The sequence below is a fragment of the Aulostomus chinensis genome, chromosome 22 (assembly GCF_037954235.1).
Source record: "Aulostomus chinensis isolate RoL2024-O1b breed Wild chromosome 22, RoL_Achi_v1.0, whole genome shotgun sequence".
NCBI lineage: Eukaryota > Metazoa > Chordata > Actinopteri > Syngnathiformes > Aulostomidae > Aulostomus > Aulostomus chinensis.
The window spans coordinates 528024-546700 of record NC_141341.1 but is presented as its reverse complement, the minus strand read 5'-3'; the positions used below and the strand labels follow the sequence as shown (position 1 = coordinate 546700).

Below are 18677 nucleotides of genomic sequence, written 5' to 3'. Positions count from 1 at the left end.
TTAATTAATCAATTTAATCGCATTTTAATCTCATATCTGCTTAGGGTCCCCAAATAAAGAATTTTAATTCTATGACATTACAAAATTGTAGTGCATGACAAATCAAATGAATACACTAAGAAGAGAAGATTTAAGATCCACATTTTTATTGGTGATTGAAGAAAACCGAAGTCAGGGTGTCTGAAGGCAAAGTCTCAAACAGGCGCTTTGACGAGCAACGAATGTGTGTCGTGACGCGCCACTGCCATGTACGTGTCCTTCAATGGACCAAGTTTAAAATGCTCAAGTCTGGGTAAAATTCACATTGAATTGACACTCAAGGGTGCTATAATTAATCTTGCGTTAATTTTAAGACAACACATTAATTTGGGGTGTACTTAATCTAATTAATGCGTTTAAGTGACAGCGCTGTGTATACATATATACACACACACACACACACACATACATATATGTGTGTGTGTGTGTATATATGTATACACTGTTTGTATTCATCAAATTTAAACTTGTATTGAGGAAAAAAATGTAGCTTTGAGATTTCAAGAATTTAGCAGTTATTTTAAAAGACAAAAGCTATCATTCATTTCCAATCATGTTGAGAAAGGGCTACACTGGCAGTGAGGACATACAGACCCCTGCTGCTGTGACAGTGTTCCTCAGAATAGACCAGGGGAAGGGAACCCTGTGCCTTGGAGGGCCGTGTGGATGCAGGATGTCCCTCCAACCCAACACTTTAACCGGTGATTCCACTGATGGACACACCTTCAGTCACAGAGGAGTGTCCATCAGTGGAATCACCTGTTAAAGTGTTGGGTTGGAGGGACATCCTGCATCCACACAGCCCTCCAAGGCACAGGGTTCCCTACCCCTGGAATAGACACAGTGTCTCACACTCACACACACACACACACACACACACACACACACACTCGTGAAGTAAACCAAGGTCCCATCAGTTGGTCTCATGAAGGTTTAATCAGCTGGATCAGAAAAACACTTTGAGGGTATTGTTGTGGATGCTTCTGGCGAGCTGGACTGGGTCCTCCTCCCTGGCTGCAGCCATGACCTCCAGAACTTGTCTGAGGAAGACAGTCGTGACGTGCAGGGACATTAATCACTTGGCTGGTTGCACATTTGCTCTACCCTCCATCACAATGGCCTCACTCACATGATGTGACAGGGCTCATTCCTGTCCTTCAGACAGTGTCCCGCCTCCCATTTCTTCTTGGTTGGGAATGTGGTTTTAACAAACTTGGAACCTGCGTGAGTGTTCTTCACGCCACACCACGGGGCATCTGGGCAGACGTTCAGAGCAGGAGAAAATGTAACGTGAGGATTCACACTAAATATGTCAGTCCTGTGAATGAAACTTGACATTGTAATGAACTTTAGGCAGCTGAAGATACCAGCAGGTTCAGTTCTACATCAGATCCACCAGTAAACACCAGACCAGTGGATGGTGGAGGTTCAGTTCTACATCAGATCCACCAGTAACACCAGACTGGTGGATGGTGGAGGTTCAGTTCTACATCAGATCTACCAGTAATCACCAGACCGGTGGATGTTCGAGGTTCAGTTCTACATCAGATCCACCAGTAAACACCAGACCGGTGGATGGTGGAGGTTCAGTTCTACATCAGATCCACCAGTAAACACCAGACTGGTGGATGGTGGAGTGGTGGAGTCTTAAAAACCTGGGTTGCTAACAAGAGTCTAGAGGAGCCTACAGAGGTCATGGAGGTCATTAAAGGTCATCGGGGAAACACAAGAAGCCTGAAGCTTAGTGGTGGTGACCTTGAGGTCATGTGACCCTGGTGTAGCTCCTTCCTAGGCTAATGTTAGCTTAGCACTGCTAACGTAGCATCCAGGCTTCCAGCATCATCAGAGGGTTCATTAGTGAAGATGATCTTGATGAACTGAACCTGGAAGATCATCAACTTTTGTTCACCAGAGCTGATTTACTGGTTCAATCACCACAATCACATGGAGCGATCCTATTGGCTGCTGGGAGAGGGACTAGGAGATGACCACTTCCTGCTGGACTACACACACACCTCATCTCAGTGGCCTCCATAGGAACAACAAGAATATTTGGCTTTTACAGGTGAGATGTCCTCACCTGTTTCTATCATGAGTCTGTCAGTTGGAATAGACCTCATGGCTTCAATGTTGGCTTCTGTTTTCAAGGAACTGAGAAGAACAAGGTTGCTGTATTTTCAGTAAGAACAATTAAAAATGTATTTTTATGAGTGTAGAACAGAGCTTTCCATCACCCCAAAAGAAAACATTTTACCTCCACTTCAGAGGTCACATGATCACCAGCATCAGTTTGTCTCTTTGCAATATCACTAAAAAGTTGCTGAAATTTGGTAGAATGATAAGATGTAGGCTGCACATGGACGCTTCCCGTGAACACAGGGAACACGGCCCCATGAGCGGAGGTCCACCTCAGTGGTCATGGATCTTGCTGGCAGAGCCAGGAGCAGCAGCACTGATCTATAATTTGAAATCTCGTTCACTGATCTGAAACAGATGCAAACCGATGCAGAGCTGGGCTGAGATTCAGGGACATCAATCCTCCTCTCACCATCCGTTTATCCCAATGTAGAGATCCAGGTCGATGAGGGCCGCTGCATCTTCAGAGGTCCCATCAAACGAGTGAACCTGAACCAGATATATGAAGCTGATCAGCTGAACCTGATGGATCCTTCATCTCTATCTGGAGCATCTGTTGCTGTGTAACCACTTATAAGTGTGTGTGTGTGTGTGTGTGTGTGTGTGTGTGTATTCCTTTGTCTTAAGCTCAAAAATTTAACTTCATTGAACTGATAATAATACAACTATTTGCTGTTATTATTACAATCTAGAAAACCAAAATCTTAAAATGTGTTCACACTTTCAGTAGCAAAGCAAAGTTACAGTCTGATTCACAGTTACTTTTGTTTATTTTTTTAGAAACGGACTGCACCGTGAACTCTGGTGTACTCAGAAGATGTAGGAAACAAATCTGCTCACCACTCCTCCAGCAAATCTGTCTCGATTTCTCTTCATAATCTCTGACAAGACAAGGACCAGGAACGAGTGAAAAGATTCATGATATGAGACACCACACCAGGACACTGATGTGGAAACTCACCGATGAAGTCCTGATGGGAGTTTCTGCAGTGCAGGAACATGGGCAGCTGTGTCTCCTCGGCCAGGTCGAACTGCTTTTCAAAGTATCTGTCACCCAGCACCAAGACCAGGACAAAGTAGGCAAAAAAGGAGCCCCACTTTAGATTTGTGTTTTAAGGAACACGCCCACTGTTGTCTCTTAGGGCGCGTTTCCACTGCTCACTTCAGCACACGTCGGTTTGGCCCCGTGTCCACTGTCCCCAACACGGTACTAACCGTTACCATTTTGGTCCCTGCTCCGCTGGGATTCCAGTCGAGCCGAGCAGGGACTAAAATGTGACGTAACCACATAGTGGGGCTGATTGGGTAACTCACCCGTCACGTGGTCTACTTCCTATCATCCTGGCCTCGGTGGAATCCTGGTCATGGCTCGGTGAAGTCTCTTATTCTTTTCTTGGGGGTTCTGTTTCACCGCTTGAAGCCCCTCCTGTCTGTCCTCCCTCACCTTTAGTTGAAGCAAAAACCCCTGACGAGCAGCAGGCGTCACGCCGCCTCCATGACCTCCATTGTTGTTGTTGTGTTGCACATAGATTACGCAATAAATTCGGCCTGTGAGTCCACCCACGCTGATGTGGTACCAGTGCAAGTGGAAACACCGCCATCCCATGCCGTACTGACCTGACCCGAGCCGAAGTGAGCCAGTGGAAACGCGCCCTTATTGTTCATCATCTCTCCAGTCAGACCAGCAGACAGAGCCCCTCCTCCAGGGAGCTGAGACCCAGGCTAGTTAGCTTAGCCCAATGGCTGGTAGTGTTAGCCTCAGCTAGTTCAGGTCCAGGATGCTGGTGTGTCCAGCAGGAATCCTCCTCCTCCTCATCATCAGTAGCAGCAGTCGCTCTTCTAGTCCTCAACAAACCTTTGGTTCTGTTGACCCAAGTTCCAGTGGAGCTTTGGAGGTGCTGCGTCAAATCACTGCTCCCAGTCAGGAAAGTAGTTCCGGCTACGTGTCTGATTCTACCACTACTACGTCTCCTCATGTTAAACTGGTATTCATCACCAAGGTAGCAACACTTCCCACCCACTACCATTGATTGTGCGAAGCTAACTCGAGAAGGGTCTGTGTCTTCTTGTCTGTCCCTGGGGACGATGGACAATGATTCTCTAAAAGTTGACAAGTTCCTTTAATGTAAAAGTTGTAGAATCTTGGCCACTCTGAAATATTGTATTTATTTCCAATGACATCTAATAATTTTAGCCGAATAACTGAGTAAGTGGTTGAGTAAAACAAAATTTGAAGGTTCATCCATCTTTTTCTACCTTCAGTGTGAATGCTGAAACGATTACTTGTTCCACCTTCTCCAATGTGAGGCTTTCATGCTTTTCTCTGTGTTTAAAGAGCAACAATCCTGCTTGTGCCCCATGACTCAGTGGGTTCCTGGCTCAAGCTCCACCCTGGCACCAAAGGTCATCATCATAAAGATATAAACACTTACTTGAGCTGAGTCTCTTTTGGGCAAAATTCCAACCTTTCAAAATCTAGAAGGAGCACAGCAAAGATGCAGAGTTTAGTTTTCACATTTCATTCCACATTGGAAATTCTTGCATAAATGTAACTAAGTTATGGTGGGACTGTGTTCGTGTGCACACTTGCTGGTCATTTCTTTTGTGCAATCAAATCAGTTCCGTACCACAGCTCTGCAGAGACCTCCACTTGATAACTTTATAAAGTCATGTGATCACCATCACTGGCTTCTCTGTTGACAGGCTCGCGCGACAGGTTGAGGATGGACTTGGATAGTAGAACTTAGTTGAGGATCAATCAACTCGATCTTCTAATTGATCTGGATGCAATGACATCATATGGCTCTAGCAGAGGTTTGTGCTTTCTACCATCAACGCGTCCTTAATATTGAGGATGCGCAGTAATAGTGTCAACAAATGTTGGTACGCCAAACCAACATGTGCTGCTGCTTTATGAACATAAGTCACATGACTATATTTGATTCTCTCGGCCTAAATTTTTGACCCATGATTTGCTCCAGTGATAACTCGTGTCTGAGTCGTACCATTTCCCACGTTCTCACCGTCTCTTTTATGACTTTTTCCTCTCCACTTGTGATGTAACCATGTTTGAATCAAGCATTTTAAAGTATTTTCTTTCCCTTGTCGTCCTCAAGTGCCAGCAACAGTCCGTCTCTTCCAGGAAACTCACACGAGGGCACAAGTACTCATAAACATGAAGAATCAACGTTGCTGAATTCTGGTCTTCTTTTACTTCACATTCTGTTTCAGACTACTTGTACTTTGACTTGCCAGAATGATTGGCGTGATTCTCACACTCCTTCTTCAGCCGAGTTTATTCTCGCTCTGATCACAACCAGCTGCTTAGACTTCTTCTTCTTCTACATTTTCCAACACAGAATTCAAATGTTAAAGTATTCAGGAAACTAATGACATGTGCTCAAGTTCCAATCTTGACACTGTCCCACTCCTCAAACAATGAGAACCCATTTCATCCATAAAATCTACTTTTCCAGCTTTCTGCAGTCCCTGTTTACACTTGAATATCTCTGTCAGTGGTCGTCCAGAGTGTTTATCTCTATAAATGCAGAGTTCGTGGCAGAGCTGCATGTTTGGATCACGTCTGACTGCAGCAGTGCCCCTAATGAAGGCGTTAGCGGCAGGACATGAATGCTACACTACTCACCGAGGCCACACTCTCCGATGGCCACCACCTTTCCTCGGTGAGTGGCTGCCAGCTCCATCAGCCCTGACAGGTACAGAGACTCTCCATCTCGCTCAAACTCTGTGCAGCGGGTTGGATGGCAGCCCACCGTGCAGTGAAACTCAGCTGCCCGAGAGGAGACGAGGGTGTGAGAGTCCAGCAGTGAACAAAGATGAAGGAAGATGACCATGGTCCCCAGAGCCAGATGAGAAGACCCAGCTAGCATGGGTCCCAGCCCCCTGGAGAAGGGTCTTTTTGTCCGTCTCCAGGGACAAGGGACAATTAGCTGATTTCCAAAAATATCATGTTTTTTTGGGGGGCCAACTGGGTTTAATAAGACCAAAGGTTTGAGAGCAGGCCAGGTCACACTGGCAAATTCCATCAGTGTTTTGAGAAACCGGAACCGTGAAGGTATTTCCCAAGAAGTTGGCGTGTTCCTTTAAGATTCAGTATTTACAGGTCAGATCAGATTTCATGCGTGTTAAATCAAACTATTTGACCAAATTTTCTGAGGGATTCCTAGGAAGACCCAAGTCCACCAGAGGACACCCAGTTCCCCTGGGGATCGAGCTGGACCACAACCCCGGGGGCCACGTGTGTCATGGTCTTCCAGCACATTGCTGTATCTTATGACGACTGCAGTACATTGATGCATTTTTAAATTTTTAAGTCACTGCTATCGCTCTTCTGTACGTTACTGTATATTTCAAATACTGCTGCACTCATGTACATCCATCCACTTCTATCTAGATTTTTACATTTTCATTAATAAATGTCTTTCACTTGCACTTTCTATTTTAACTGCGCAGAGCAAAATGCAAGGGCTTTCTGTTCTGTGTACACTTTGTGCCTCCTTGAATGGATATCTGTCCGTCTGATTACCTCTGGTTTCAGCAAGTCTGAGGGCTTCCTTGCTGTCCTCCAGACTTCCTCCTGTGATCATAAACTGAGACGAAGCAACAATTAGTACAACAGACGAATGTTGTCAAAAATATTGATTTATCGATTAAATATCGATTTTGAAAAGTAAAAACGGTACTAAATGACTTTTCAGTAGTATCGATACTGTACCTGCCTCCTTGTTTTACACATGCGCCGCTGCCGCCAAAACACACACACACACACACACACACACACACACACACACACAGAGCGCTGCCCTGGGGGGCGAGCCATGGTGCAGCAGCCCCTCCCCTCCTGTCTCGCTCACACAAACACCGCTGGCTGTATTTTTTTTTTGTCCGTGTCGTCGCTCCACGTGTGTCAGCTGCCATGAGATGGCGCCCACAGGACCAACCAGTTTTAATAAATCAACAAAACAGCAGAAGTCCTGTTTGGAGGTTCTTTGAACTCGAGTTGGATGAACCAGGAAAGCCGAAGGACAGCAGCAAGATGCTGAGCCGAAAAGGAGCGAACACGACGAAGGTAGCGAAGCTCCTCCCAGACCGAGGCCGGACCTGAGCAGGTTTAGGGTCCAGACGCTGGTGACAGCAGAACTTGAAGGAGTGCTGGTGAGGGTCACCACATCGATCGCTGTTCACTTTGACGAGTTGTCTCGTTCGCGAGCGCGAGCTGAAGCTCATCGACGGGAGGGTACATATATTCAAACTTATTTGCATGCTGTTAATGTGGAAAGAAGAACTTGAAAAAGTTCTCTACCTCAAGAACAAAGTTCTTTATTTTCCTTTAAATAAAAAATATTTTTGCACGACATTCTGAGTGGTTGCTTGGTATCAAAAATCCAATCGAATATCAATATTTTTAAAATGTGGTATGGAAGTGTGAACTCCAGTGTCGTGACAGCACTACAACAGACACATTCTTCAATGGCTGTTCTCCAACACAAAGTCCTGCCAGCGGTGATTCCCTCTGAGGTCATCCACCAGTGTTGATCCTCATCGGAGCCAAGTGCTGACCCGCTGATCAAATATCCATCTTTACACTCTGCATGTGCTTGAGGAGCCAAAACACTAACCCGTGGATACTTGAATTCAAAAGAGGTCCAACCTTTTCGACTCCAGTCTGAACCGCTCTGTTGATGATGTCATTGAAGTCATCTGTCAGAGAACACAGCAGGTCTCAGTAAAAACCTCCTCCACAGCCTGCAGGGCAGAACACGGCTTACCCTGGTGTTTCTGCTTCCCTCTGTAGAGGCCTCGGAACATGGGATCCGTCAGGTTCACGCCAATATCTAAGAAGTTGGAAATTTGAAAACTTTCATCAAATACTTGTGATCAAGTTAGCTGGAAGAAGAAATGCATCAGTTAACATGCTGGAGCAACAAAGGTGGATGACATCATCCAGGAGTTGACATGGTGATAATGAGCATGACAAGTTTCCATGGGGAAGCTGCTGACATCGATGCCAACGGTCAAACTCTGTCAGTCACTCACTCAGTCCCTCCCTCCAACGTTACCCAGTATGCTGATGTCTGATTTACTCACTGGTGTGGCTGACGCCTGTGCATGTGGCTTTCGACCAAGGCTCTACGATATCAGCATGTTGTACATTCAGAAAAACATGAAAACTCTTTGAATTAAAAAAGGCTTGAAAAGGGGTTTTTATTGCCCACCAATTGGAAAAACCAGCAAGCGCAACGTGTACCCTGCCCGGAGGGGCACCGGGGCCCCGCCCTGGAGCCAGGCCGGGGGTAGGGGCTCGAAGGCGAGCCTAGAGTTTGGGGAGTGCTTGGAGGCGGTCGTCCAATCTCCGGGGCAGAAGTCGCCGAGGCAGTTAAGCAACTCCGCGGTGGCAGAGCCCAGGGGGTGGATGAGATCCGCCCTGGGTATCTCAAGGCTCTGGATGTTGTGGGGCTGTCCCGGTTGACACGTCTCTGCAACATTATGTGGACATCGGGGGCGGTGCCTTTGGAGTGGCAGACCGGGGTGGTGGTCCCCATCTTTAAGAAAGGGGACCAGAGGGTGTGTTCCAACTATCGGGGGATCACACTCCTCAGCCTCCCTAGTAAGGTCTACACCAGGGTACTGGAGAGGAGGGTCAGGGCCATAGTTTGAGGAGGAGCAGTGTGGTTTTCGTCCCGGCCGTGGAACCGTGGATCAGCTCTTCACCCTCGCTAGGGTGCTGGAGGGGGCATGGGAGTTTGCCCAACCAGTCCACATGCACTTTGTGGATCTGGAGAAGGCTTGTGACCGTGTTCCCAGGAGCACCCTGTGGGGGGTACTTTGGGAGTACGGGGTGGATGGCCCCTTACAAAGGGCCGTTCAGTCATTCTACCAGAGGAGAGAGAGTCTGGTCCGCGTGGCCGGTAGTAAGTAGTTGACAGAATTTCTAGGCGCAGCCAGGTGGTGGGAGGGGGTCGTCTCTGCTGTTTGCAGATGACGTGGTCCTCTTAGCTCCATCAGGCCACGACCTCCAGCTCTTGCTGGGACAGTTGCAGCCGAATGTGAAGTGGCTGGGATGAGCCGGCACTTCCAAGTCTGAGGCCATGGTCCTCAGCTGGACAAGGGGGGCCTGCCCACTCCAGGTCAGAGGGGAAGTCCTACCTCAGGTGGAGGAGTTTAAGTATCTAGGGGTCTTGTTCACGAGTGAGGGTAGGATGGAGCGGGACATGGACAGCCGGATTAGGGCGGCATCCACAGTGATGCGGGTGCTAAACCAGTCCATTGTGGTGAAGAGGGAGCTTAGCCAGAAGGAGAGGCTCTCAGTTTACCTGTCAATCTCTGTCCAACCCTCACCTGTGGTCATGAGCTCTGGGTAATGACTGAAAGAACAAGATCCTGAATACAAGCGGCTGAAATGAGTTTCCTCCTCAGGGAGGCTGGGCTCTCCCTTAGAGACAGGGTGAGAAGCTCAGTCCTTCAGGAGGGACTCAGAGTAGAGCTGCTGCTCCTCCAGGTAGAGGAGTCAGTGGAGGTGGTTCAGGTATCTGGTGAGGACGCCTCCTGGTTGGACATGCCTGGAACACCTCCTGAGGGAGGTGTTCCAGGCATGTCCAACCAGGAGGAGGCCTCAGGGCCGACCCAGGACACGCTGGAGAGATTATATCTCTGGGCTGGCCTGGGAACGTCTCGGGATGGTGGAAGTGGCTGGGAGAGGGCAGTCTGGGCTTCCTTGGTGAGGCTGCTGCCCCCGCGACCCGGACCCACCGGATAAAGCGGAGAACGACGACGACGATGATTACCCTCCAAATTGTGTGGAAAGCCCAAAATCCGCAGATCAGCTAAACTGTTTCATGAACAGACGTCAGCTCTGTGATGGCCACTGATATTTATAAAAGTTAGTTGCTGACAGTGACGACTAGGGCTGCACAGGACGACAAAATTTATCAAAACTGCAAATTGCTCAATGCATTTTTTTAAATTACAAAAGGTGGAATAGTTGTAACAGAGTTATCATGTTGTAAAGTCACGGAGCTGCAGAGCTGCAGAGCAGCCTGACATCTGGTCAAAGTGCGCAGCCTTGCTGATAAACTCGGGCATCTACAGTTCCAGATGTTTAGGGCAAGACAGTTTTCTTTGTAACCTGTTTTCCCCTCCAGTTTGTCTCCAGGCTTCATGGCATCATAACAACATCCTCTGCCCTCAGAGCCTCACATCGACTGAGGAGAAACTCCATAGAAAACCTTGAACAGGGAAAAATGGGAGAAACCTCAGGGTGAGGAGGGGAGGAGGATCCCTCACCAGGAGGGACAGACGTGCAGGAGATGTTGGTACAGACAAGAAAACAGTTTACAGTTTACGTCACAACTGTAAAAGCAGAGGATCCTCAGACGGGGAAACTGGCTCCTGTTAGCTTGGTTCGTTATTCACGTGTAACTGCGGGTTGATCCGCACAGTTTCTTCTCTGTTGATTTGGGCAGGAGTTCTTCATCTGGGAGCATATTTGACCACCATGACACCCCGTGACCCTGCTCAGGCTACAGGTACAAACGAGGCGTCAAATCCCCTTCTGAATGTCGCAGAAGTAACAAATCTGACGTTTCCCTGCACAGCTGCAAGGCTTCGACTGCCGGGCTGTCCTTTCACCGGAGCTAATTCGAATCATACAATTAGCACCAACGCTAACGAACCATGCAGGGTGCTGTCAGCTTACACCGCCAGCTAGCGTCGAATTGCTTTTATAAACACACGTTTCTTACCAATGAATGTATGTAAGGCCATAGTTCTCTGTCTAAAAAGAACTGAGTGTGCAGCTCGCAGCAATCGCATCACATCGGGATACCGTAAATAGTGTAGCAGGGGGAATAACATTACTAAAATTACCAACCGACTCTCTCCTGCCCTGCACTTTTCTAATGTCATTAAAAAACATAGTTAAAAATTTGGTATTTCATTAAACATTTGTTGATTCAATGCTGCGCCTCTTAAAGCAACACATTCCAATAAAATATTTTGCGCGTCTTGAACATAATTACGGTTGTTACGTCGCAACGCCAATAAGTCCCAGAATTCTCCGCGACCCACCCGAGGAAGGTGACGGGGACGGTGAAAATGGCCTCTGCTTACCTCTCTCACCAGCAAAAAGTGTTGCGGCTTTACAAGAAGTCACTGAGACACCTGGAGTCGTGGTGCATCTTCAGGTAAGAGGGGGTGCCTTCGTACAGGTGCTACTGAGCTAAGCTAACACAGAGGCTACTAGCTAGGTCACTCATCCTTGTCCTGTTAGTCGGAGTGCTCCCGTTTTCCCTCCTCTACAGTGAACGCGATTGTGATATACATGTAGTTTCAGCCCACCATCTTCTGTTGTCCCGGTCCAGCTAGCACAGGGGGCTAGCCAGCAGCGCTAGCAGGGGCCGAGGGATCCAAGGAGTCGCTGGTCCTTGGAGTAAAGGAACGGCTGCAGTCCCAATGTCAGCATGTCTGCTAGCCTGTGGTCACTGCGGGGCAGTGAAACACTTCACACTTAGTCGTCTCTGGTAACATTCAGCAGGAGTGTGAAGTAGTAGTAGTAGTAGTAGTAGTAGTAGTAGTAGAAATAATAATTATAGAAGTAGTAATTAGCTGTAATTGCATTTTGGAAAGGTAGCGAACTTTGGAGTTTGAAGGACCAATCAGCACACACACTAAGCTCATACTGCTGACAATGAGGGGTTAAACAAGCCAGAACAAAACTGTAATACTCAAGTCTATTTTAGTATCTTTGTTATACACAAAAGCAAGGCTTAGGCGGCCATCCGGTTGTCCTGAGTCCACCGGCGGCGCCACTCGGCCACCAGGAGCCGCGTCGTGGTGGGAGGTGGAACTGATCTGCATCAGCGTGACGGTGACGTCTCTGGTCACACAAGCATGTAACATGGAGGTGTCAGAAGCATGTAGGCCGACTACAGGCGTGTTTCTAACAGGAACGTAGAAGGAAGACCCTCATTGGTCCAGACTAGTGATGCACGATATTAAAAATTTCGACCGATATCGGATAATTTTCAAGCAGCAGACAGATACTTCTGTGCAAGTGAGGCAAGTTGTGGGAACCTGGTATTGTTGCTTCTCCAGTCGTCCATGGGGCTCTGGGATCGAGGAATTGTGGGCTCTGTGAGATAGACTTGAATCTGAAGTAGTCGAAGAATAACAAAGAGCAAGACATTATTTTTAACATTTCTATGTTTTGGTTTATGTTATTACATAGTGAAAGCTTTATGTAGAAAATAAAGGAGTGTGCTCTTGGAAGTTTTAATTCCATGATCTGTTGGAACAGTTCTATGTAACAGACGCTTTAAGGCCTCAATGGACGGGATGACATCAGCTGCAGTGGCTGTGGCTGAGCTTATGATTTGTCAGCTGTTCACAGGGGTCTAAAGTAGTGACCACGTTTTCAATTAAAAACCACTGACATGGGGTCAAAAAAGCAGGTAAGTCAAAATCCACTGCATATAAAACGTGCTATTCCCCCTTGTTGGCACGCCTGGCCTCTTTCATGCCAAGTTGTTTCTGCAAGTTCTGAAGACGGGAGGTGGCGAGTTGGGAGTGTTTGAAGTGTCCGATTATCTTCCTGCCGATCGAAACACAATCTGTGATGCTTCTTTGGCTCAGTGCAGCTTCATTTACAGCGAGCTGCAAAGTATGTGCCATACAGCCCAAGCTTGCAAGACCCCACTCATCCATAGCCTTGTTACGTGCATTATCCCTGAGCACAACATGCACTTGCTCTTTTGTTATATTCCACTGCGCCAGCATTGCGTCGAAAGCTTGGCAAATCATTGTTGCCGTATGCGACCCAGGGCACTCCTGTGCATGTAGCGTCCGGCTCAGCATACTGACCGGACTAACGTCCGAGGTCCATATATCAGTTGTAAAGCTGGCATGTAGTCCGTTCTTGTCTCTTAGATTGTGTGTGTGTGTCGCGACGACATCACACAGTGCAGGAAGGGACACGTCCAAAAAGAACCGGCGGCTTGGCAGAGAATAGCGTGGCTCCAAATGTGCAATTAACTTACGAAACACCGGGTCCTCAACTACAGAGAGTGGCTGGTCGCCGAGCGCTATGAACTCCATCACCTTGTCGTTGATGGCTTTAGACTTCTCACTGTCTCTTGAAAAACTTTTGCGTTTGTCAAAAGCCTGCTGAATGGGGGCATCGAAGCTCCGAGCTGTTGTTGTAGGCTTCTCCCTAGCACTGCTAGCTGCTGCTGCAGCTGCCTCAGACTCTTTTAAGACGTCTTCGCCCGTTGTTACAGAAATATAATTTAAAGAGTATAACTGAAAGGGGTTTCCATTGCAGAGACAAATACCGCTTCTATGCCTGCGTTCTACGGGCCCGCTTTGATGACAACAAGAATGAGAGAGACTTGGTGAAGGCCACCATGATGCTGAAGGCGGGTGAGGAGGAGTTCTGGGCCAACCAACACCCACAGCCCTACATCTTCCCTGAGTCCCCCGGAGGGACCTCCTATGAGAGAAATGAGTGCTACAAGGTGAGCCAGCAGAAGAGCCGGGGGCAGGGGTGTCCAAACTTTTTTTCCCCTGTGCTCCACACACAGGAAAATATACAAACAGACGGGCCACACACTGGAGGTGATAGTGTATTAAAGTTAGCAAAATCAATCCATTGTAGGTTAATTATGCTTGATAATTGAAGAGACTTGAAGAAAAGAAAAAACACAGCTTTCCACAATGTTTTTTCATTCATTTTCTTTGGAAAAGGGTTGGCAGCTCCTCTCAAAGCTCAGACTGCTCCTGAGTCAGTCTGGTGATGCCCTCACAGCACTGAAGAAGGGGGAGGGATGAGGACGTGTCAGGCCTGCTATGCTAATAGGTTATTGGGCTTATTAGCACACCAACTAACATTTGTTAGCAAATGTTATCGACTTGAAATAATGACTATGAATGTATTAGATACTAAGGCTTATTAACATATGAATAGTTAAGCAATACATGCATGTTAACGCACCTAAAATGGGAACAGCGTTGCACTCAGTGGGAACAGTGATGCTGCGCTGTGGACTGAAGGATGGCTGGCAGGTTAGGAGCAAGTTTGGTGGTTGAGATGCGAAGGACATCCCAGAAATGGCTGTCGGTCATTTTGCTTCAAAGTCTGCTTTTGTTCAGATTTAACAGAGAAAAGCTCAGCTGAAGCTGAAGCACCATTTCAGCCTCTTCCTCTGCCGAAAAATCACTTCCTGGCCATCTTTTCTCGCTCTGCCGCGTTCACGGCTTCAACGACTGCTTTACGCAGCCAAGCTAACTTTACGCACCGCCCATGCGCAAGCCTCCTGTTGTTGCCCACCAAACCTGATCCCCTCATGCAAGGTACCGTTTTTTTCGTCTGTTTATTGGCTAAAAGAATATCTACTTCATATTCTGAAATAATCTCATAGGCTGGTGTCAAGTGTCAATCAAGTGATGCGTGGTCCGCTTTGCAAACTGGGGTCTGGTTGGGGTTTCAGCCCTGCGGCTCAACAACCCAGGCCCTGATTGGCTCAGCCTGCTACTGATGTGTTCAGCAGACCGTCGCCGAGACTGAGAAGGAGTGTCGCGGAGATCAGAGCAACACTGGCCCCTCTGTGCAGGGACGGGGGGGTCGAGAGGTGGCTGTGATCAATGAGCGACACTAACACTAGTATATCATGCACAACTCTAGAAACACAGGACGTAGGAGGAAATCCTTTGAGATTCTACATCTGTGGACCCTACGGATTAAACCAAATGCCGCTTGTCTAAAAATTTGGGCGATGATGACGTCGGAAGCACGAAGTTGGTATGTGCGTATTTTAACTTCGCTTGCCGGTTGCCTCGCAACATTCTAACTCAACTCCGGCTACAAGTAACTTTATTCATCTTGATTGGGTGTTTGTTAATCGTTAGACCACCAGGTTTCGAATGAGGTATAACATGATCGGATACGTTGTTGCATGCCGCTGAAATCCGTCAAATTCCAACGTTGTTCTCGCGCTGTACCGGTGGCGGTACAGCGCTGCTTAAGAGGTTAAAGTCAAGTTCCATGTGTGGGCCATGTTCCATTATATTTTTAGAATTTGCTGCCGTAGTTTGGACACCCCTGGCCGAGGGTGTGAATAGGGTTCCATTTCCTGTCAGGCTTTTTCCTCAGGGTGTTTCTGAAAAAGACCTCTGACTTGTTTTTCTGGTGTCTGTGACACCCGGAATGAATGAAATATTTGATCTACTTGATTTGAAGACAAAAACTTGAAAGAAAGCTTTCCTCCATTTTAAAATGCAGTGGTTTGTTAGTTTTAATGCCACTGACAGGTAAATATTTATTTATTATCTTATTTTAAACTAATCAGCAGTGTTTTATAGGCACTTTGGAAAAGAGTTCTCAAGGGGCCTGAAAATGACAACTGAACCCAACTTGCAGGTTTCAAAGCTCAAACCTCTACTTTGGAAGTGGATACTGCCATCTGCTGGAAGTGTGTTGGAAGTGTGAAAGATTGTGTCAGCCTTTGTCTAAATATTGGCTAACCCATCTCCAGATGTCAAATATCTAAAGAACAGACAGAATTCAACTGATGTAACCCTCAAGAATTGCTGTTTTTTATTAGCTCAAGCATGAGATGGCTTCCTGCCTTTTGTGATGAAGGTAAAAGAAATCAGGTGTCACCCTTTTCCTGCTCTTGACCTTGTTGAAACACTGAGCTTCAGCTTTGGCTCCTGCTCTTTTCATTGAAAACATGAATTCAGTCTTCAAGAGATTCAACATTTTTGGTGCACTGCATCCTAGAACTATTAACGCTCTATTAGCGTCAGCATTTTCGCTGCTTGTAGTTTTCTTCAGGTCACAGTCATGACGGTTGAATTGTGGCATGTTTGCTCCTGTAGGTTCCAGAGTGGGTTCTGGACTACTGGCACCCCTCGGAGAAGGCCATGTACCCGGACTACTTCTCCAAGAGGGAGCAGTGGAAGAAGCTGAGAATGGAGAGCTGGGACAAAGAGGTGGGCTGTGCTTCATCCCTTTATTCTGAAGGACCGGGGTTCTACGGCTCTGGAGCGCTGCAGATTTCCTCTACCGATTCTCTTCACAAACTCGTTGAGAAATATTTCTCTGTCAGTTCCAAATTTGCTTGGTAACGGAAAAGACTTTTTTTTTTTATAAATGCTGCAAATTGTGCAAACATGGAATTCTCTAAGCAGGAGCATTGTTAGAAACATTCCTGTTGAGATTAAAACTGGACCCCAAAGCAGGGACATTCATGCACTCTTTATGCAGAATATCTCCAGTGTATCATAAACAACCTCAGATGTGATTTCCTTCTACCAGCTGCCAATGACATCACCAGCCACCGATGACATCACCAGGACCTGCCAGTCAAGCTGCTGCGGCACGTTTCACTGGTGCATACATGTTAATGCCAACACGTAGCATGGTTCCATGTAGTGGCCAGCCACCAGTCTGGGGGGTGTGCGTCCTTGTGTGTGAACGCCGCTACAGTCAGCGGGGTCATCTAAAGGCGCATCACTCTGGAGGAACATTCTTAGAACCCAACTTTAATACATAAATCTAACCTTTGAAAAATATGAGCGACAATTTTAGTTGGAACATCTCTAGTAGTAGAACCATGTTCTGTGTTCTGCTGCTTCAGAACTCTCCAGAGACTAATATTACTGAACCACTACAGAACAGGAACACACACACAAGTCATCTGTGACGCTGTTTGTCCTCATGCGGGCTGTCCGACCAGCACTGGGCCTGATACCAGGGTTCAGGGTCTTGCTTGGATCCAGAATGCGTCCAGCCATCAACCCTCAGGCCTGTCGCTGCTCTCAGTGCAGCATTCAAGTTCTGGTTCTTGTGGACGGGCCTCGTCCCAAGGGACCAACACAGAGGGTTCAGGAGATGACCGATGTTAAAAGACCAGTCGAAGGATTTAATGAATCCAGCTCAGATCTTTCACATGAAGATTAACATTAATTGTGGAATCTTTTTTTTAATCTATTTTTAACGCAGCCCTAATGGCTTCCACAGCAACATGGCTCCTTCCACAGCCATAGAAGCCGCTGTCTGCACCAAAGGAAAGTGTTAGTGGCGTCCGTACCTCAGAAACCTTTGGGTTATTGTTGTGAATTGGTTTTAGCAGATGGTTCTTCCTGCATTCTGGAGTCACTCAGCAGCGATGCAGGAGGGAAACCATCTTAGAGAGCCGAGTACTCCTGTTAGTGAGGACTGGATCCTCCACCAATGCTTCTCTGTCTCACCTGCTGATACTTCAGTGGAACATGGAGAACTGTAAACTTGAACCCAGGTACCTGCAAACTGACGTGGACCATCAGTTGTGCTGAGCTGAGTGGCGCTGGCTCGGCCCCGGGACGGGTGCCACATGGGTTCTGTTTCCTGTTTGAACAAGTCAAATCTTGGCACCAGTTTATCATTTAAATTGCCTCCAGGTGAGCGTATGGACCAGTTTGACAGGGTTTAGATCCCTGACAGGACTTGTGCTGGTATGGAGCAGCACATTTGAATGCACATGAAAATCTGAAGGAAGAGTGTGTCCTGGGCGTGTAGCGAGAATCGTCACCTCAAAGCCTGACAGAGATTGGGACTGACTGGCACCAGTGAATCTGCTCTGACTGCTTCCTCTGTGCTGTTTGGTTCCAGGTGGCCCAGCTTCAGGCTGAGACTCCAGCCGGAGGCCCCAAAACTGAAGCCCTTCCTCCAGCCCGCAAGGACGGTGACCTCCCCCCTATGTGGTGGCAGCATGTCACCCGCCCCAAGAACTGTGCCCAATAAAACCCCAAACCCCCCCCCCCCCCCCCCCTGTGTCGGTGAGCACTGGACTCATTGAGGCAGAGTTAGTTTGTAAAGGATGATTCTCCTCACCTGTGCAGGTGACCCATGAATCCTGACTATGTCCTATGTGGGTGGCCTGTACGTTTACCCCAGACCTGTATCAGTACCAATAAATATGTATGTGAGGGCAAGTCTTCTCCCTCCAGCGACTCCTGAACTCAATGCAGCTCATTTCTGAAATCCTCAGTCTAGAAATGCACCCCTGCACCTCTGCACCCCTGCTAACCTGCACCCCTGCTAACCTGCACCCCTACTCACCTGTACCCCTGCTCCCCTACTCACCTGTACCCCTGCACCCCAACTCACCTGTACCCCTGCACCCCAACTCACCTGTACCCCTGCTAACCTGCACCCCTGCTAACCTGTACCCCTGCTCCCCTACTCACCTGTACCCCTGCTAACCTGCACCCCTGCTAACCTGTACCCCTGCTCCCCTACTCACCTGTACCCCAACTCACCTGTACCCCTGCTAACCTGTACCCCTACTCCCCTACTCACCTGTACCCCTGCACCCCAACTCACCTGTACCCCTGCACCCCAACTCACCTGTACCCCTGCTAACCTGCACCCCTGCTAACCTGTACCCCTGCTCCCCTACTCACCTGTACCCCTGCTAACCTGCACCCCTGCTAACCTGTACCCC

The 18677-nt window shown here is 47.7% G+C and overlaps 2 protein-coding genes across 5 annotated transcripts; one reads left to right on the top strand and one right to left on the bottom strand.

The window, feature by feature from the left end:
- Nucleotides 1–872: 872 nt before the first annotated feature.
- tatdn1 (TatD DNase domain containing 1) lies at nt 873–11014 on the bottom strand. Of its 4 annotated transcripts, none has more exons than XM_086193918.1 (12): nt 10938–11014; nt 7965–8030; nt 7847–7896; nt 6722–6785; nt 5822–5965; nt 4608–4650; nt 3137–3222; nt 3016–3056; nt 2588–2664; nt 2120–2190; nt 1169–1295; nt 873–1079 (listed from the first exon to the last, which is right to left on the bottom strand). In XM_086193918.1, the coding sequence occupies exons 1-12, from the start codon at nt 11005–11007 to the stop codon at nt 986–988; spliced, it is 933 nt and encodes a 310-aa protein (XP_086050044.1). In that variant the 5' UTR covers nt 11008–11014; the 3' UTR covers nt 873–985. The 4 variants fall into 4 exon arrangements, with proteins under 4 accessions (XP_086050044.1, XP_086050045.1, XP_086050047.1 ...); XM_086193919.1 differs by having other exon boundaries at nt 6911–7896; nt 10938–10968; XM_086193921.1 differs by lacking the exon at nt 10938–11014 and adding an exon at nt 10480–10927 and having other exon boundaries at nt 874–1079.
- Nucleotides 11015–11227: 213 nt separating this feature from the next.
- On the top strand, nt 11228–18183 carry ndufb9 (NADH:ubiquinone oxidoreductase subunit B9). Its single transcript, XM_086194131.1, has 4 exons — nt 11228–11378; nt 13514–13706; nt 16069–16182; nt 17843–18183. The coding sequence occupies exons 1-4, from the start codon at nt 11290–11292 to the stop codon at nt 17972–17974; spliced, it is 528 nt and encodes a 175-aa protein (XP_086050257.1). The 5' UTR covers nt 11228–11289; the 3' UTR covers nt 17975–18183.
- The last annotated feature ends 494 nt before the right edge of the window (nt 18184–18677 follow it).